Source organism: Lethenteron reissneri, chromosome 8 (genome assembly GCF_015708825.2).
Source record: "Lethenteron reissneri isolate LAM-NWPU_2019-01 chromosome 8, ASM1570882v1, whole genome shotgun sequence".
Lineage (NCBI taxonomy): Eukaryota > Metazoa > Chordata > Hyperoartia > Petromyzontiformes > Petromyzontidae > Lethenteron > Lethenteron reissneri.
Window position 1 is genome coordinate 7,097,775 of NC_083786.1, and position 18,377 is coordinate 7,116,151.

The 18,377-nt window shown below is 54.3% G+C and overlaps 1 protein-coding gene across 5 annotated transcripts in view; it reads right to left on the minus strand.

Annotated features, from left to right (window-relative positions):
• Positions 1-378: 378 nt before the first annotated feature.
• Positions 379-18,377, minus strand: part of LOC133362365 (atypical kinase COQ8B, mitochondrial-like) — a 49,361-nt gene continuing 31,362 nt past the window's right edge. For all 5 annotated transcript variants that reach the window (XM_061581322.1, XM_061581313.1, XM_061581304.1 and 2 more), the window contains 10 exons: positions 13,837-13,959; positions 12,493-12,578; positions 11,060-11,200; positions 10,259-10,340; positions 9,462-9,555; positions 8,121-8,262; positions 7,099-7,206; positions 5,600-5,665; positions 4,974-5,060; positions 379-4,685 (listed from right to left, as the gene is read on the minus strand). In XM_061581322.1, coding sequence (XP_061437306.1) covers positions 4,410-4,685; positions 4,974-5,060; positions 5,600-5,665; positions 7,099-7,206; positions 8,121-8,262; positions 9,462-9,555; positions 10,259-10,340; positions 11,060-11,200; positions 12,493-12,578; positions 13,837-13,959 — 1,205 coding nt within the window. In that variant the 3' untranslated portion in view covers positions 379-4,409. The remainder of the gene's footprint in view (positions 4,686-4,973; positions 5,061-5,599; positions 5,666-7,098; positions 7,207-8,120; positions 8,263-9,461; positions 9,556-10,258; positions 10,341-11,059; positions 11,201-12,492; positions 12,579-13,836; positions 13,960-18,377) is intronic.

Consider the following 18,377-nt stretch of genomic DNA (forward strand, 5'->3'; position numbering starts at 1 on the left):
GCCCCTTTCGCTGTGGCAAGCTGCGGGCCCACTTCCTGGAGTCGTGGGGTTCTTCCATTCCGAGTACGGTACATTTCATTAAAGCGTGTTTTTTAAAAGTATTTTAAAATATTTATTATTATTATTCCTCTCTCTTTTCTCTCCCGTTCCTTCCTCGCTTTGCTCCCATAAATGTTATATATATGTCCCAGAGGTCCTCGACTCCCATGTGGTGAGCGCCCACTTACTGGACGTCTGCGAAAAATAGCTTCACAGCTCATCGGATTCGTCCAGCGTCAACAACTATTCTGATTCCGAACCGCCACGGGTACAGAGCTGCAAGCGGCCGCAACAACAAAGACCTCCATCAAGTCTTGCCGAACACGTGTTGTTGTCGTCGTTTTTATTTGAGCCTCTACCACGCGTAGACAAATAACTCATGAAACCAGCACAGCCAAGGGGGGAGGGAGGGAGGAGGGGGGCTCACAGAAACTAACAACAAACACGCAACAGCGCGATACGCCGCATCAACAAATAAAACCTCGAGAGAGAGAGCGAAAGACATCATCGCGCGAAATTCATCGTCAAGGCCGGCACAGAAGCACCACGCTGCCCGTGGAGTCGCCCCCCACCGCTGCCGCCTGCTGTTCCTTCGGATGCGATAGTCCGACGTTCCGCTCCACGTGCCGTCAAGATTCCCGCACGAAGGTTTGCCACCTGCCCCTCGTGTTCGCCACAATTGCCCTCGTCGTCCAGGACGAGACGTCAACTGGTGCAGGTTCCGGGGCAATCCCGGATTCCATGTCCCGGTGTTTGTCCATTGCGTGATAATTTTACTCCTGATAATTGGTTTTTTACCCTTCTATCTGGCAACAAAACTGACACCTTTTTACAAGGAGTCATGTTTGCATAGACCACAATACCTGCAGTCATAATGCAAACAAAAAACACAGCTCTGATAATGTGCACTGTCCTTGAAGTTGATTGGTCCACACCCGAGACAGCTTTCCTTAGAGCCTTGTCTCACATGGGTTGGACCAGATGACGCCAAAAGGCGCACAACTCAAAGAAGGTGTCAGTTTTGTTGCCAGATAGAAGGGTAAATTTTTTTTTTTATTTTTACTGGCAAATGAGGTTCCAATGGTGTAAATTCTACTCCTGTACTGCACCACTCACGGCAAGGTTTGTTTTTTGTTACTCACAGTTCCCACCTCTACTGGTACGGTGATATATTCATGTACCCCGTGACATGTCGCTGTTTTGTGTTGTTGTTTCATTTCTCAGAGGTGGCAACCCGAGTTTGTACCGCGTCCTGTTCGAATGCGACGTCCGACGTTTTTGCTCGCACGGGGCCGGGTCCTTTTTCAGGCGTCGATCCACCAAACCCCAAGCTCCCAGCGCGCGGACGCGAAACGTCGGCACGACGTGCACGTTTGTTCTGTGTCCGCAAAGCTGCACGCGCTCCGAACGGATGCCTCGTCCCACGTGGTGCAGCCTGTATGACAATCGGGCTCGAATTGGGGGGAGGAGGGATGGTGATGGTGGGGGGGCAGTAAATTTTTCCCGGTGGGCGGGGAGGGGGCCGGTCTGTGACGTAGGGGTCGGGGGGGGGGGGGGCTCGGTCTGTGACGTAGGGATCGGGGGGGGGGGGGGTCTGTGACGTAGCCCACGTGACCTCGTCACGAAATCCCGAGAGACGAGACCGACTCGTTAGGTAGATAAGCCCATCGGGATCGCAATGATTCATGACGACAAACTTCAAAATTATACAAATATAAAACTGAGAGTAAACTACTAAGAGCACAAAACTTAACTATCTCAAGGTTGTTTTTTTTTTGGGGGGTGGGGGAGGTATGATTATATATGTTTTTGTTCTTGATTAATTTCATTTGAATGTTACGTTGGTGTTGACTGCAACTTGGGTAAACACACACAGCGCAGCGCCACTGCTCAATTAATGTACTGTGCGGCCTACCCACTTGGGCCTTCTCTTACCCACCAGGCCCTTCACCCACCCACTCGGGCCTTCTCTCACCCACTAGGGCCTTCTCTCACCAGAGCCTTCACCCACCCACTAGGGCCTTCACTCTCCTACCCACTTGGGTCTTCTCTCATCCAATAGGGCCTTCTTTCACCCACTAGGGCCTTCTCTCACCCACCCACTAGGGCCGTCACTCATCCACTAGGGCCTTCATCCACCCACCAGGGCCTTCTCTCACCCACCCACCAAGGCCTTCACACACCCACTAGGGCCTTCACTCTCCTACCCACTTGGGTCTTCTCTCATCCAATAGGGCCTTCTTTCACCCACCAGGGATTTCAGTCACCCACCCACGAGGGCCGTCACTCATCCACTAGGGCCTTCACCCACCCACCAGGGCCTTCTCTCACCCACCCACCATGGCCTTCTCTCACCCACCCACTAGGGCGTCACTCAATCACCCTCCCAGAGCCTTAACTCACCCGGGCCTTCACTTTCATCCAGGGCCTTCACTGTCTCACCAGGACCTTCACTCACCCACCCAGGGCCTCCGCTCACCAGATTTTCCGCCCTCTCACCCAGGGCCTTCACTGCTGCTGCTGGACTCACGTGAGAAACCAGGAGCGGTGTCACCGTGACAACGCTCCCACGTCTGCCGCCCTCCCATGGGCATGGAAATTAACACTTGTTGTTTAAAAAAAAAAAGGTACCACAAATTTAAATCAACATCAACAACAAAACATCACTGCCACCCTCGTCGTCATCATCACTGTATGCAGCAGCAGCAACGATAACGAATAAGCGCCGTCTACAACCTCGTTTTGCAACGCAGTCGTTCGCGTGAAACGGCAGCCGCGTGACAAAACAACAAAAAACGCCGCGTCAGCAACGGCGGCGATTGGCGTGATTTCAAATCGTTTTGGAAAAATATATCAATTTAGTATTTTTCTTTTTTTGTCGCGAAGGCAGCGGCTAGCGGTTGCGGTTTCACCGCCGCTCCGTGCCGCTCTGCGGTTCCACCCCCCCCCCCCCCCCATTGCTCACGGCGGGGGGCGAATCCTGCCACGCTGCATTCCGCCAAACGGCGACTTCCGCCGATTTTGGTGGAGGGGGGTGGCGGTAAAATTGGCGGCAATCGGATTGCCGCAGCAAAACAAAAAAAGACTCAAACGCGTAAATTGCGTTGGAGATTTCCACCAAGAAAAAAAGAAACGGACAGAACATCTTCATTTTGGGGCAGTTTCTGCCAAAAACATTTAGCCAAACAAAAATAGTTCAGCGGAAAACTTGGTATAGGAATCCTTTTTTTGCACGACTCCGGCGCCCCTGCAAAATACGTCGCAGACTTCCATCTCCGCCAACAACGCAGGCGGGCCTCTGGTCAACTCAACGGCCGGCTCAGCACCAGCGACGGGAGCTTGTGCCTCAAAGCCGCCCCCCCCCCCCCCCCCAGTGACCTCCTGTAAAGGTTAGGAGCTCAAAAGCGGTGAGAGGTGAAAGTTTGCCGTGCGGTCTTCCGTGTGCAGGCGCCGTCTTGTAGGCGTCGTCACCTGGTGGAGGATGCGTTTCTAGAACGTCCTTTGTGGTTTCGGCTGGGCGTGATCGCGTTGGTGGGCGCTCGCTAACGCGCGTTGCGTCGAGGGCTCGGATGTTAAACTCGAAACTCAAAAAAAAAGACATTTTTATCAGGGAAGGTTCAGAAGTCGAGTTTTGCTGTCGTCATTCGCGACGATTATTTTTTTTCCACCCCTTCTGCAACGTCGAAAACGCCTTCTCAGAGACGGGGCGGCACCCGCGAAAGTTCAAAGGTCGGCGGCCCGCAGAGTTCGCGAAAGTCTCCACGAGACAGAGTTCAAGACAACGGAAGGAAGATCACAAAACCGCCAACGGGGCGACCGCAGATAAAACCAAAGTCACTGTTCGTCGGCAAGGCCCCAAAAACAACACAAAAGGGGAATCGTTTTCCCAGTGAATCCGCTCGCTCGCCGCTCTCCAAGCTCGCAATCATCCCACGCTCGCCGTCCATCCCAAGCGCCGGTCACGGAGAACTTCCCGTGCAAAAGTAAAACCCAAACCCCAAATGGAACAAAAGACCCACACTCAAGTCTCCTCCACCGCTGTTCACAGTCCGAGCTGCAGCCGCTAATGGCCTCCGTCGATCGTCGCTCCGTGCACGCTCACCGACTCATTAGCCCGCTCACCAACTCGCCAGTCCACCTGCTTGTCCGCTCGCTCGCTCGCCTACCCACCCACCCATATGTTCGTTTGCTCGCCCAACAGATTATAAACTCGCCCACGCTCCAACTTGCTCGCTCATCCGCCAGCTTGTTCTCTCGCCCACCCACCAGCCGGCACATCATCTTCTCCGCTCACTTGTCCACCATCTCGCCCTCCCACCCATCCACCCACACCCCCACTGGCCATCCCGCCTGCCCGCCCACGCGCGCGATCACGCGCTCGCCCGATATTTGTTGTAGACGTCGAGGAAGAGCGGGCGGCAGGAGATGCGCGCACCGAGCCTGGCACAGATGAGGAATGAGCCGGAGAGCTTGCGCAGCAGCGAGTAGCTCTCCTCGGGCGGGGGCGCCAGGCGCTGGCGCATGACGCTGGGCATGAGGCCGACGACACGGCGCGTCGTGGACTGGGAGCCGAAGTCGAAGGCGGCGTCCCCCGAGAAGGCCTCCCCGATGATCATCACCGCGTCCACGTGCGTGTCCTCCAGCAGCTGGTGCGGGGAGGGGGGGGGGTGAGCCGGGGTGAGAGAGGACGGGTAAAGGGTGAGAGGGTGAGAGGGTGAGAGGGTGAGGGTTGGTGGGAGTTGTAATCGACCAAATTGCAACTCCAGTGCGCCGACCATTACGGTGGCAGCTTCCCTCCTGGGATGGGTGAGAGTTAGGGTGAGGCACGGGGTGAGTGGCGGGGTGAGTGGCAGGGTGCGTGGTGGGGTGAGTGGCAGGGTGAGGCACGGGGTGAGTGGCGGGGTGAGTGGCGGGGTGAGTGGCGGCACGCTCACCTTGGTCTCGTATCCCGTGAGGAACTTGAGTTCCCGCAGCTCCTCCACGACGCGCCGCTTGTCCCCGCATGATGCCGACATCACAAGCTAGGGGGGGGGGTAGAGCGTGGGGGTGGGAGCGACGGGGGGGGTGAGGCAGCTCGCACGGCGAGGTTCGCGGTCGCAATCCAGCAGGCCGCCCTGGTCAATACTGCGGTGGGTGTATTGGCCGTGAATATACTACTACTGTGACTACTACTGCTACGAGGCCTACGCACCGCCTGCTAGACCACAACGCAGCAATCATCTCCCCCTGCTGCCAGACTGACCGGCACCCGGCAAGGTTCTGAGTCAACTCGTGTCGCACAGGGACAGCTGCCACGGGGGGTGCCCCTTTCAAACGTGTTGAGATGCGATGTGGGTCGCTTGCCGCGTGCAAAGTGCTGGAGAGATGCTCCCGATAGCCGGACCCCCGTGCCCCCCCCCCCTGCCCCCCCCCCTCGCCCCGGGGGTTTTGCCGCACGACGGTTCACAGACGGAGGTCCTCCCCCGCCACCGCCACCACCGCCACCACTGCCACCACCGCCACCACCGCCGCCACTGCCACCACCGCCACCACCGCCACCACTGCCGCCACTGCCGCTCACCTCGAGGAAGTGGTCGATGAATCGCTTCTCGTAGTCACGGCTCGCTCCGAAATCCAGCAGCCCCACCTGAGCACGCGCAACGCAACGCGCACACAATGACAAACATGCCCCCCCCCCGCCCCCCGCCACGATCGTCTTCTGGGGCAAGCGCTGTGAGCGAGCTCCTACGAAGGCCGGAACTGCGCCGGAGGGGGCGGTGCGGCCAGCACCACGCCCGGCAGCCTTTGTCTCCCCGGTGGCGATGTTTACATGGCGCTTCAAGGAACTCGTTTTAAGGCCGAGTCGACCTCGAGGAATAGCCCAGGACCGTTTCGAATATTCATCGCCGATGTTGGCTGTGTGGGAATCGAGACACGCACAGAGGCGCACGCATCCCAAGAGCCCGCCACGAGGTGGCGCCCTCCGCGAGCCAGCGTGCCGTGGCAGTCGCCTTGCCCCGCATGCTGTGCCGCGTGTGGCGTCAGTGAGTGACAGAGGTCACAATCGGGTACCCGATACCCGTACCCTACCCGATACCCGGCTACCCGTACCCGGCTGGGTACGGGTACGCGTTTGTGACCCTGGTGCGGCCGGGTACGGGTACGGGTAGACCGTGAGTCACTGGTGAGTAACCGTTTGTCACTCATTTCCCAATGTCTTGTCTCTTCTCACAATTCAAGTTCCTAGAATCAACCCACCCGCGCCTGCAACATGGCTTCATCCCAGAGGTCGCAGTCGGGTACCCGATACCCGTACCCTACCCATACCCGGCCGGGTATCGGGTAGGGTACGTTTGCGACCCTTGTGCGGCCGGGTACGAGTACGAGTAAGGAATCAAAACCCGTTTGCGACCTCTGGTGAGTGAGTGGCACGGTTCGGGAATCTCGCAGGGGCCGCGCATCGCCCCGTGTTAGAGAAGGCGCCGGCAGAAGCGGATGTTGCAGAGCTACCTCCGAGTTTCCTCGATCGACAGAGTAGGCGGTGGCACTTTCCCACCCATCCTCCCACCCTGCCACCCATCCTGGGACTCAAGATATGAGCTCTGAGACCTGGAATCTGGCACCTGGGATCTGGGACCTAGGATGAGTGAGATCTGGGATCAAAACCTGGGATTTGAGACCGTGGGGATTTGGGAAACTGGGTTTCTGGAATTTGGCACCTGGGATCTGGGACCTAGGATCTGAAATAATCTTGAATATCACACCTGGAATCTGGTATCTGGGATGATCTGCAATGTGACATCTGGCACCTGGAATCTGATATCTGGGATGTGCAAGATGACATCTGGGACCTGTGACCTGGGATCTAGATTATGACACTGAGGATCTGGGGCCTGGAATTTGGGATTTGCAATGTGACACCTGGGATCTGGGATTTGGCACCTGTGTCCTGGGATCTAGAATATAGCACACAGGGTTTGGGAGCTGGCACCTTATGACCTTGGACGTGGGCCCCCCCCCGTGACTCACTCTGGGACCCGGCACCTGGGACATGCCCCCCCCCCCCCCTCCGTGACTCACTCTGCGGGTCTCGGGGTCGTAGATGAAGTTGGACCAGTTGGGGTCGGTCTGCATGAAGCGGAACTCGAAGAGCTCTCGCAGGCACAGGCGCATGATGTGCAGGGAGATCTGCACAGCGGGAGAGACACACGGCACGCTCGACCTGTTAAGGCTCTGGCACGGTGGAGAACCGTAGGTATTACGCGTGGACCCGTTTGCAGAATGCGTAAGTGATATTCCATCTTCTTGGTTCTTTCGGTAAAGTCACGTAGAAGGGAAATAATAAAATAACAAAAATAAAACATAATAAAATTCATTCTCACGACGTTTCGGCCACAACACCAGCAGCCGTCCGAAACGTCGTAAGAATTAATTTATTATGTTTTGTTTTTATTATTGTATTACTTCCCTTCTACGTGACTTTACCGAAAGAACCAACAAGATGAATCCCTGCAGTCACGAAAACTTTAAATTGATATTCCATCATCAGCAAATTGGTAACGCTCGCTAACACACACACATGAACATATATACATACAAACATGTGAATACACAAACACACACAAAGACAAAGATCCCCTGTATAGCCTTAACAGGCTGTAGGGACAAGTGCTGTTAGCAAGCGCCTGCGATGGCCGGCACTGCACACGAGAGGGTGGGTGGCCAGCACCACGCCCAACCGCCTTTGTCTTCCCAGTAGAAATATTTACACATCGCACCAGCTACCCATTTGAGGCTGGGTCCACGTAGGGGAGGCTTAGAACCGCTTAAGATAATTGTCGCTGCTGTTGATCGTGAGCGGGAATCGAACTCAGGTCACCGGGTTCGTAGCACAGCACGCTTACCAGTGAGCCACAGATCCCCATATACAGGAACACACACACACACACGTCCCAATACACATACACACGTCAACACACACACACCCAAGCATAACGGCGTCACCGCAACAACCGCAAAGAAAAAGCGCGGAGCGTTCTCCACTCGTTCATTGAAAAACTGCACTGCGCTTGGCGGCCCCGGGTGACCCCGTGACCCCGTACCCAGTTGCGCGTCTCCTGGTCGAGCGACTCGGTGTGGTCGAGCGGCAGGCCGGGCACGAGCTCCGTGGTGAGCACCCTGGCGCTGCTCAGCTCGTCCACCACGCGCGGCACGAACAGCGCCTCCTCCTCCAGCAGCAGGGTCCTGCACAGGGACACGAGGGACACGGGGGACACGGGGACACGGCGTGAGTCACGCAGACACAGGGACACGGAGTGAGTCACGGAGACACGGAGACACGGCGTGAGTCACGGAGACACGGAGACACGGCCTGAGTCACGCAGACACAGGGACACGGAGTGAGTCACGGAGACACGGAGACACGGCGTGAGTCACGGAGACACGGAGACACGGCGTGAGTCACGCAGACACAGGGACACGGAGTGAGTCACGGAGACACAGGGACACGGAGTGAGTCACGGAGACACAGGGACACGGAGTGAGTCACGGAGACACAGGGACACGGAGTGAGTCACGGAGACACAGGGACACGGAGTGAGTCACGGAGACACGGAGACACGGCGTGAGTCACGCAGACACAGGGACACGGAGTGAGTCACGGAGACACAGGGACACGGAGTGAGTCACGGAGACACAGGGACACGGAGTGAGTCACGGAGACACAGGGACACGGAGTGAGTCACGGAGACACAGGGACACGGAGTGAGTCACGGAGACACGGAGACACGGCGTGAGTCACGGAGACGCAGGGACACGGCGTGAGTCACGCAGACACAGGGACACGGAGTGAGTCACGGAGACACGGAGACACGGAGTGAGTCACGGAGACACAGGGACACGGAGTGAGTCACGCAGACACAGGGACACGGAGTGAGTCACGGAGACACGGAGACACGGCGTGAGTCACGCAGACACAGGGACACGGAGTGAGTCACGGAGACACAGGGACACGGAGTGAGTCACGGAGACACGGAGACACGGCGTGAGTCACGGAGACACAGGGACACGGCGTGAGTCACGCAGACACAGGGACACGGAGTGAGTCACGGAGACACGGAGACACGGCGTGAGTCACGCAGACACAGGGACACGGAGTGAGTCACGGAGACACAGGGACACGGAGACACGGGAACACGGAGTGAGTCACGGAGACACGGAGACACGGCGTGAGTCACTGAGACACGGAGACACGGAGTGAGTCACGGAGACATAGGAACACGGAGTGAGTCACGGAGACACGGGAACACGGAGTGAGTCACGGAGACACGGAGTGAGTCACGGAGACATAGGGACACGGAGACACGGGAACACGGAGTGAGTCACGGAGACACGAAGACACGGACACACTCCGTGCGTGCGCTCGTTGCGTGTGCGCGTCTCACCGGAAGCGACGCGTGCACGCGGCCTCGCGCTCGTAGTCGCACTCCCACGCGAGCTCCCGGCCCAGCACCTCCACCACATTCTCCGCAAACAGCCCTGCGCCACGAAGACAAAGATCCCCCCTATATAGCCTCGACGGACTCTTGGGGCAAGTGCTGCTAGCGATCAGCGCCGTGAGGGAGTTGGGGGTGGCAAACACCGTGCCCGGCCGCCTTTGTCTCCCCAGTGGTGATGTTTACACACCGCAATAGGTACTCAATTAATGATGAGTCGACCTAGGGGATGCCCAGGACCAGTTCAGATATTCGCCACGATTATTGGTCGTGAGTAGGAATCGAACTCCAGTCGTGGGGCTCGGAGCGCAATGCGCTAACCACTGCGCCACCACTCCCCACATGCACACACACACACGTACACGAACAGGCATATGGACACAGTAATACGGACACATGCACCCACCAACGCATAGACCAGTCACCAAGACGTTCACATGACCCTGACCCCTGGTCTCTGACCCTGACCCCTGGTCTCTGACCCTGACCCCTGGTCTCTGACTCTGACCCCCGGTCTCTGGCCCTGACCCCCGGTCTCTGACCCTGACCCCCGGTTTATGACCCTGACCCCTGGTCTCTGACCCTGACCCCCGGTCTCTGACCCTGACCTCCGGTCTATGACCCTGACCCCTGGTCTCTGACCCTGACCCCTGGTCTCTGACCCCTGGTCTCTGACCCTGACCCCTGATCTCTGACCCTGACCCCTGGTCTCTGACCCTGACCCCGGTCTCTGTGGAGGCACGCACCCTCGGGGAGCAGCTTGCTCACGCTGAGCACCATCATCAGGTTCTCCACATCGCTCTCGATGCTCTGGGCCACTCCGGGGTACTGCAACAAGAGCAGCAGCATCATCAGCATCAGCAGCAGCATGATAATCATCAGCAGCAGCATCATCATCAGCAGCATCATGAGCATCATCATCAGCAGCATCATCATCAGCATCATCAGCAGCATGAGAATCATCAGCAGCAGCATCATCAGCAGCAGCATCATCAGCATCAGCAGCAGCATCAGCAACATGATGAGCATCATCATCATCAGCATCAGCAGCAGCATGATCAGCAACATGATGAGCATCATCATCAGCATCCGCATCAGCAGCAGCATTATCAGCAGCATCATGAGAATCATCAGCAGTAGCATCATCAGCAGCATCATCAGCATCAGCAGCAGCATTATCAGCAGCATCACCAGTGGCATAATCATATCATCGTCAGCAGAATCATCATCATCAGCGGGATCGTAATCTGGAGCAATTGTGGCATCAGGAAAATAAAGCCTCTTGGAGTGTACATGTGTAGTGTGTACGCGTGGTGCGTTGTACTGTGCGCACGTGTGTATGGTGGCCCACCCCTAGGTCCACTAAACCATAAATTTTTGCACCACCGTCATGCGGTGGTGGGAGCAAGTGCACCTAGCCTGGCACGAGCGCCGCGGTGGCGGCGGTGTTGTCAGTGCTGAGAATTGATCCCTCACCCCCTGCCCCCGCACCTCCCACCCCTCCGCGCGGGGGGGGGGGCGGGAGTGGGGGGGGGAGTCCCTCTCACCTGGACCTTCATGGCCACCTGGCGGCCGTCGTGGAGCCGGGCGAGGTGCACCTGGCCGATGGAGGCGGCCGCGAAGGGCCGCTCGTTGAACTCGGCGAGGCCGTCCCGCCAGCACTCGCCCAGCTCGGCGCTCAGCACCTTCTGCGGGACACGCGGGGACAGGGGCCGACGGTCACCGTCGCCCGCACCGGGAGATGTCCGCGACCGCCCAAACACCACAGTGGCCGGATTTATCCTCGTAGCAAAAGTAGCTACACGTGTAGTAGCTAAACGTGTAGTAGCTACACATGTAGTAGCTACACATGTAGTAGCTACAGCTACGTACGGTGCGAAAGAAATTCAACGTATGTACATTTCCATTGCGCTACTACTATCCAACACACGAGGCTCACAGGTCAGAGAGTGGAGGTCAGATACAAGAGTTCTAACGATTGGAGGTCACGTGAGTCTGGTGCCGGGGGCTCGTATACAAGCGCTGGACGCACAAATATTTGACTCACCGATTGATTCACTGAATGAATCATAGAATGGCAGGTTGGTTGGCTGACTGGCCAAGCGACCCAGTGATTGATTTATTGGGCGACTGACCCAACTGGTTGACTCAATATTTAAGTGAATGAGTAATTGACTGATTGATTGGATGACTTGATATGTTTCCTGACCAACTGAATGGTCGACTGAGTGGCTGACTGACTAATGCTACAACTGAACGCTTGACTGAATGACTATTGACTCATTGACTGACTGAATGATTGACTGAAGACACTCTTCAACTCAGATCGCTCTTCAGAGACAGATCGATCGCATGACTAACAGATGACTAACAGACAGATCGACTGACCGCCGATGGATCAACCGGCTGACTCGTTGATGGACTAGGGCACCACGGTAGCTAGGAGATGTTATCTCCCTCGCCTGGTATACAGGAGGTCGTGGGTTCAATCCTGACCCTGACGATGCCTGCTGTATATTTGGTGTTTGCATGTCTTTCTTCCCGTGTCAACGTGGAATTTTCTTCCGGGTCTTCCGGTTTTTCCCCTCCGCATTTAGAATCAACATCACGCATTTAGAGTATTAGCACTGTGGCTACGTGGGTTGACGTCCACTCACATAACATCTACATACTTTATGTATTTACGTAAAAAGTCACGTTTGCAAGCATTTGCGAAATCTTTCACGCGACAAGGAAAACAAACTAAACACAAAACTGCCTTTCGTAGCCAACCGCACCTTATCGCGGTTGGCTACGTACGGTGCGAAAGGAGCTCAACAAACATACATTTGTGGCCAGGCTGCTTTTGAAAAAGAGCTATGCAGCTCAGTGGGCCTTACGTGGTAAAAGTAAATAAAAGTCGTTTAGTTTTAGACCGGCAGGTTGACCGGCACGCGTCTAGGAGTGGAGCGGACAGGAGCCGCTGCCGGGCGTCTCGCACCTTCATCTGCCACGTGGGCATGAAGTCGGCGCTCTGGCGGACCCGCTCGAAAATCTTCTGCACCTGCGGGTTGATGAAGCTGTCGTCTAGCGAGGGCGGCAAGGGGGATTGTGGGTAAAAACATAGAAAAGGAGCGGCATGAGGGATTGTGGGTAAACACAAACATAGAGGCGGCAAGGGGGATTGTGGGTAAAAACAAAGCAAAGGAGCGGAATGAGGGATTGTGGGTAAAAAACAAAGAGGCGGCATGAGGGATTGTGGGTAAACACAAACATAGAGGCGGCATGAGGGATTGTGGGTAAACACAAACATAGAGGCGGCATGAGGGATTGTGGGTAAACACAAACATAGAGGCGGCATGAGGGATTGTGGGTAAACACAAACATAGAGGCGGCATGAGGGATTGTGGGTAAACACAAACATAGAGGCGGCATGAGGGATTGTGGGTAAACACAAACAAAGAGGCGGCATGAGGGATTGTGGGTAAACACAAACAAAGAGGCGGCATGAGGGATTGTGGGTAAAAACAAAGCAAAGGAGCGGCATGAGGCATTGTGGGTAAAAAACAAAGAGGCGGCATGAGGGATTGTGGGTAAACACAAACAAAGAGGCGGCATGAGGGATTGTGGGTAAAAAACAAAGAGGCGGCATGAGGGATTGTGGGTAAAAAACAAAGAGGCGGCATGAGGGATTGTGGGTAAACACAAACAAAGAGGCGGCATGAGGGATTGTGGCAACATCGCAGCCTCGCCTACTGCGGAAACCTGGCAGGACCCTCCTGAAAAAGAGTCATGAGCCTCAGCGAGGCTTTCCTGGATAAGCAAGTGGAAATAAATAATAATCTATATTGTTTTATATTTTAGCCTAGGGGACCCCCCCGAACGGCAGGGGGCAACGATATAACGCCTGTTTGTTTTAATTCCAATCAAAACTAAACTAAAACTATATATTTTTATTTTACCAGGTAAGGAGGCCCACTGAGTTGTATAGCTCTTTTTCATAAGCGACCAGACTATCACCAACGATAAACCAAGTGGCTTCTCATCAGGTGGAAATTTATAGCGGCCAAACTCCTCTAAACACGTGCCGTTGATTCTAAATGTTGAGGGAAAAACCTGAGGACCCGGTGAAAAATCCACGCTAGCACGAGGAGATAGAGACACCGCAAACTCCAAATATACAGCAGCAGTAGGCGTCAGGGTCGGGATTGAACCAACGACCTCCTGCGTACCAGGCGAGGTAGTCAACATCTCCTAGCCACCGTGGCGCCACGCGGTGGCGAGATTGATGAAGTAGCTGACCTGCTCACTGCTTGAACACCACGTGACCCCCCCCCCAACTCACCCTGGATGCTGAGCATCTGTCCGAGCTTGAGAGCCGCGCCGCGCACCTTGCACAGCGTCTTGACGATCCGCTCCGCGTTCGCGTCCGACAGGAAGGGGCTCGAGTCGAGGAGGCCGCGACCGCCTGCAGGGCGAGGTGGGGGAAGGGGTCCGCAGGAGAGGTCGCTCCTCCGTTAGTCCGACGACCTCCGCCGCTCGATGATGGTTTTTAAATTTACATTTCATTTTGACAGCATCACGATCACCCCACGATGGACTGACCACCGATGGATGATCGATGGACGAATGGGCTGCGATCATCCCCACCACCGCTACCATCACTCTCGCGCACGTTGCTACAAATCCAAAAGAAGGCACCGGATTGACGGGCATCATGTTTAATGTCCAACGTAAACGTCAGCCGGCGTGCGTTTGTTCTTCTCGCTTGGGCAAGGGGAAAACATGTCACGGTGTTTGTTGTTGTCGTTGTAAACAACCTACATTAATATTCTTGGTTCTTTCGGTAAAGTCACGTAGAAGGGAAATAATACAATTCTCACGACGTTTCGACTGCAACACAAGCAATCATCATCAGGTGCGAAATCCACAGCAAGAACAATTGAAAAAGTGTCGGTTTTAATTATTTTTATTTTATTGTTTGCCTTCTACGTGACTTTACCGAAAGAACCAAGAATATGAATCCCTGCAGTCACGAAAACTTTAAATCAAAATGTAACCTACATTAAGTTTAGAATACAGGGTTTCTTTGGGTTAGATCTCGTAAATATATAAATGTGTCGCTGAAACCCGCCACCACCCGACACAGCCGATTAGTAAGGTTTGTCACGTGAACAGAACGTGCCAATTCGTCATTAGTACAGCAACAGCGGTTGTGTGTTGGAGAGCCAAGCTACAACATTTACAATCTGAGTACGACCTTTCGCCAGTAATTACTGGCCAATTAACGACTCATTTATATTTTTACGCGATCTAACTCCCCCCAAAAAAACCTGTACTATGGATGATATTGGTCGTGAAAGCCTGCGTGTGAAAGCTAAGTTCGTTTACAAAACAACCCCCCAACAACAAAAGTTGTTTACGAATGCCAATAAAGTTATTGTGACGGATGATTGCGGTAGCGCGCGCAGCAGAGCCTCGATGAGTCTCGAGGCGCGCTCGCAGGAGGGTGCTGCTACCCCCTGGGATGTTTGGCCATGGATTGCATTCGTGGGCGTTTTTAGGTTTTTAGTAGTCGCGTGGGAGGAGTACCCGGAGAAAACCCCGATACGCAAAACGCGAAAAAGGGGTTCACGCTTAAAAACTCCGCACAGATGGATAAAAAAATGCTATTTCTGTACAGTACTGCCATCGCCCGGCCACTGTTTCGCGTTGTTCCGATTTAACTGCGGTGAATGTAGCGGCCGCTAGTGGCTGCGGTGAGTCACGCCGATCAATCACGTTGCGCACAACGGCTACGTACAGAAATACATCGATTATTGTGCACGCGCGCGCGCTGCTGTGCGTGAGCTTCGGCGTAGGGAATCGACGATTAATCGACGACGCAGCGTCACGCCAACGAATGTTTCGTGAACATTCCGCGGTGAACCGGCTCAGTTCGTGCTTCCGCGGATTTCTAATTGACCGTGCATGGCATTGATTGATTAGCACCATGCCCGAGGCAGGGGGGCGGGGGAGTGGGGGGGGCACGAGGCAGAGAGGGCATGGGTGGGGGGAGGGGGCATTGCTTGGGGGCACAGAGGGGGGTAGTGGTGGGGGCAAGAGTAGAGAGGCAAAGGAGTGGGGGATAAGAGGGGAGGGGGGATGGGGGGGGATTGGTATGGAAGTGGGGGAGGGGTGGGGTAAGGAAGACGAGATGAGGGGGGGGCTAAAGGGGGGATCGGGGGTAAACAAGGCGGAGAAGGGGGTCTGGAATTTACCGCAATGGCCAGGGTCGGGTCTGTTTTGTTCACAACACATGGCTATGGAACGTCCGTGTACAAAGACAAAGGGTCCCCGTATAGCCTCCCATCAGACTGTCGGGGCAAGTGCTGTTAGCGAGCACCTATGAAGGCCGCAACGGCACACGAGGGGGTGGGTGGCCAGCACCACGCCCGGCTGCCTTTGTCTCCCGAGCGGCGATGATTACACACCGCACCAGGTACTCATGTTGAGGCTGAGTCGACCTAGGGGAAGCCCAGGAGCCGTTCAGATCATCGTGACTGGTGGTGGCCGTGAGCGGACATCGAACCCGGATCGCCGAATTCGTAGCGCAGTGCGCTAACCACTGCGCCACCGCTCCCCCCAACCGCGTGTCCACAAGCAACCTGCTCAACGAGCCATGGGTTTCCGTATCCCGTGTACAGCCCTGAGCCAGTGGTGGAAATTCCACATTCCTATGGCGGAGGGAGAATCTACCCAGAAGTTAGACAACAACAAAAAACAACAACAAACAACCGCCGACGTCACTCTGGCGCTTGTGCCAGGCAAGGTGCATACGCAAAGACACGTGGACTTACTCAAGAATATTCGAGTCGGCGTGTATTCGTGACACGGGTGGTTTTTGATGAGGTCGCGTGAATATAAATGCGTCGTTAAACCCGCCACCACCCGACACGTGCAACGAGTAAGGTTTGTCACGCGTCGTCGGGTTTAACGACGAAATTTATTATATTCTTTGGTTCTTTTGGTAAAGTCACGTAGAAATAAAACATGAATGAAAACAAATATTTAATTTAAAATTATTGAACTTTTAATCTATATATAAATAAAATTGTGAATGTCTGTCTGTCTGTGTGTGTGTGTGGATTTCGGACCATACGCACTTTCATTGGACGGCGGTTGCCCCTGGCAACGGCTAGCGACGCCTTCGCCGCTTTCATTGGACCTGGCAACGGCTAGCGACGCCTTCGCCAAGGGCTGCAGTTTCATTGGACGGCGGTTCACCCCTGCCAACGGCTAGCCACGCCTTCGCCACTTTCATAGGCTTCGTAAATAATTAAATAATAGCCATTACTCAGTATTGTTCGAGCGCTAGGGGGGGGGGGGGGGGGGGGGGGGGGGGACCGGCACCCGTACCCAGCGTCAGCCGGGTGGGAAAATCAGGCGAGGCGGGAGGCTCTGCACGGTGCTAGGCCTCGACACCCACCACGCCACTCTGAGGTAAATTCATCAAAGTTTTTCCTACTCTTCACTCCACCCCCACCACAATGTGTGCAATTTATATTACTTTTAAACCCAACGCGCCAACAATCGATTACTTAAATGTTCACTGTACAAATAGTCATTAAGCTGGGTCAGCGTACTGCCAGTCTATCATGTAGACTGTAGCCTGCTTATTAAACTCGGTGAGCGTACTGCCACTCTATCATGTACACTCTAGCCTGCTTATGAAGCTGAGTGCGTGTACTGCCAGTATATAATGTGGACTGTAGCCTGGTTATTATAATCGATTCTTTATATGTTCTTTGTACAAATAGTCATTAAGCTGGTTGAGCGACCCCAGTTCCATTCCAACTCACGCCTACCACCGCTGACGATTATTTGAAACGGACCTGGGCCTCCCCTAGGTCGACTCAGCCTCAAACGCGTAACTGCTGTCGTGTGTGAACATCGTCACTGGGGAGACAAAGGCGGCCGGCCATCGTGGATCCAAGTCCCGGGCGAAGCCGGGTCATGTGTATGTGTGTATGTGTATGTCTGTGTGTCTCTATGTATGTGTGTGTATGTGTTTGTGTGTATGTGTGTTTGTATGTATGTCGGTTTTTTTGTATGTCTTTATGTGTATGTCTGCGTGTCTGTATGTATGTGTGTATGTACGTGTGTGCATGTGTTTGTGTGCATATATGTGTGTGTGTATGTATGTGTGTGTATGTGTTTCTGTGTATGTATGCGTGTGTATGTATGTGTGTTATGTGTGTGTCTGTGTGTCTGCATGTATGTGTGTGTGTATTGTGTATGTGTTTGTGTGTATGTATGTGTGTGTTTGTGTGTATGTGTTTGTTTCTGTGTATGTATGTGTGTATGTATGTGTGTGTATGTGTTTGTGTGTATGTCTGTGTGTGTATGTATGTGGGTTTTTTTGTATGTGTTTATGTCTATGTCTGTGTGTCTGTATGTATGTGTGTATGTACGTGTGTGTATGTGTTTGTGTGTATGTATGTGTGTGTATGTATGTGTGTGTATGTGTTTCTGTGTATGTATGTGTGTGTATGTATGTGTGTTATGTGTGTCTCTGTGTGTCTGCATGTATGTCTGTGTGTATTGTGTATGTGTTTGTGTGTATGTATGTGTGTGTTTGTGTGTATGTGTATGTCTGTGTGTGTGTATGTGTGTGTATGTGTGTGTATGTGTTTGTGTGTATGTGTGTGTATGTATGTGTGTGTATGTGTTTGTGTGTTTACGCTCGCATTACACAAATGTGTTGCAGGTCTAAGGCGTTCCTCGCGCAGCATTGCCGCTTTATTATTTCAGTCGTTTACTGCCGTACGCACCCTGAAAGTCGTGTGTGTCTGCAGCAAGCGCGTGTATGTGTACCTATGGACGCGCGCGCGTGTGTTGTGTAGG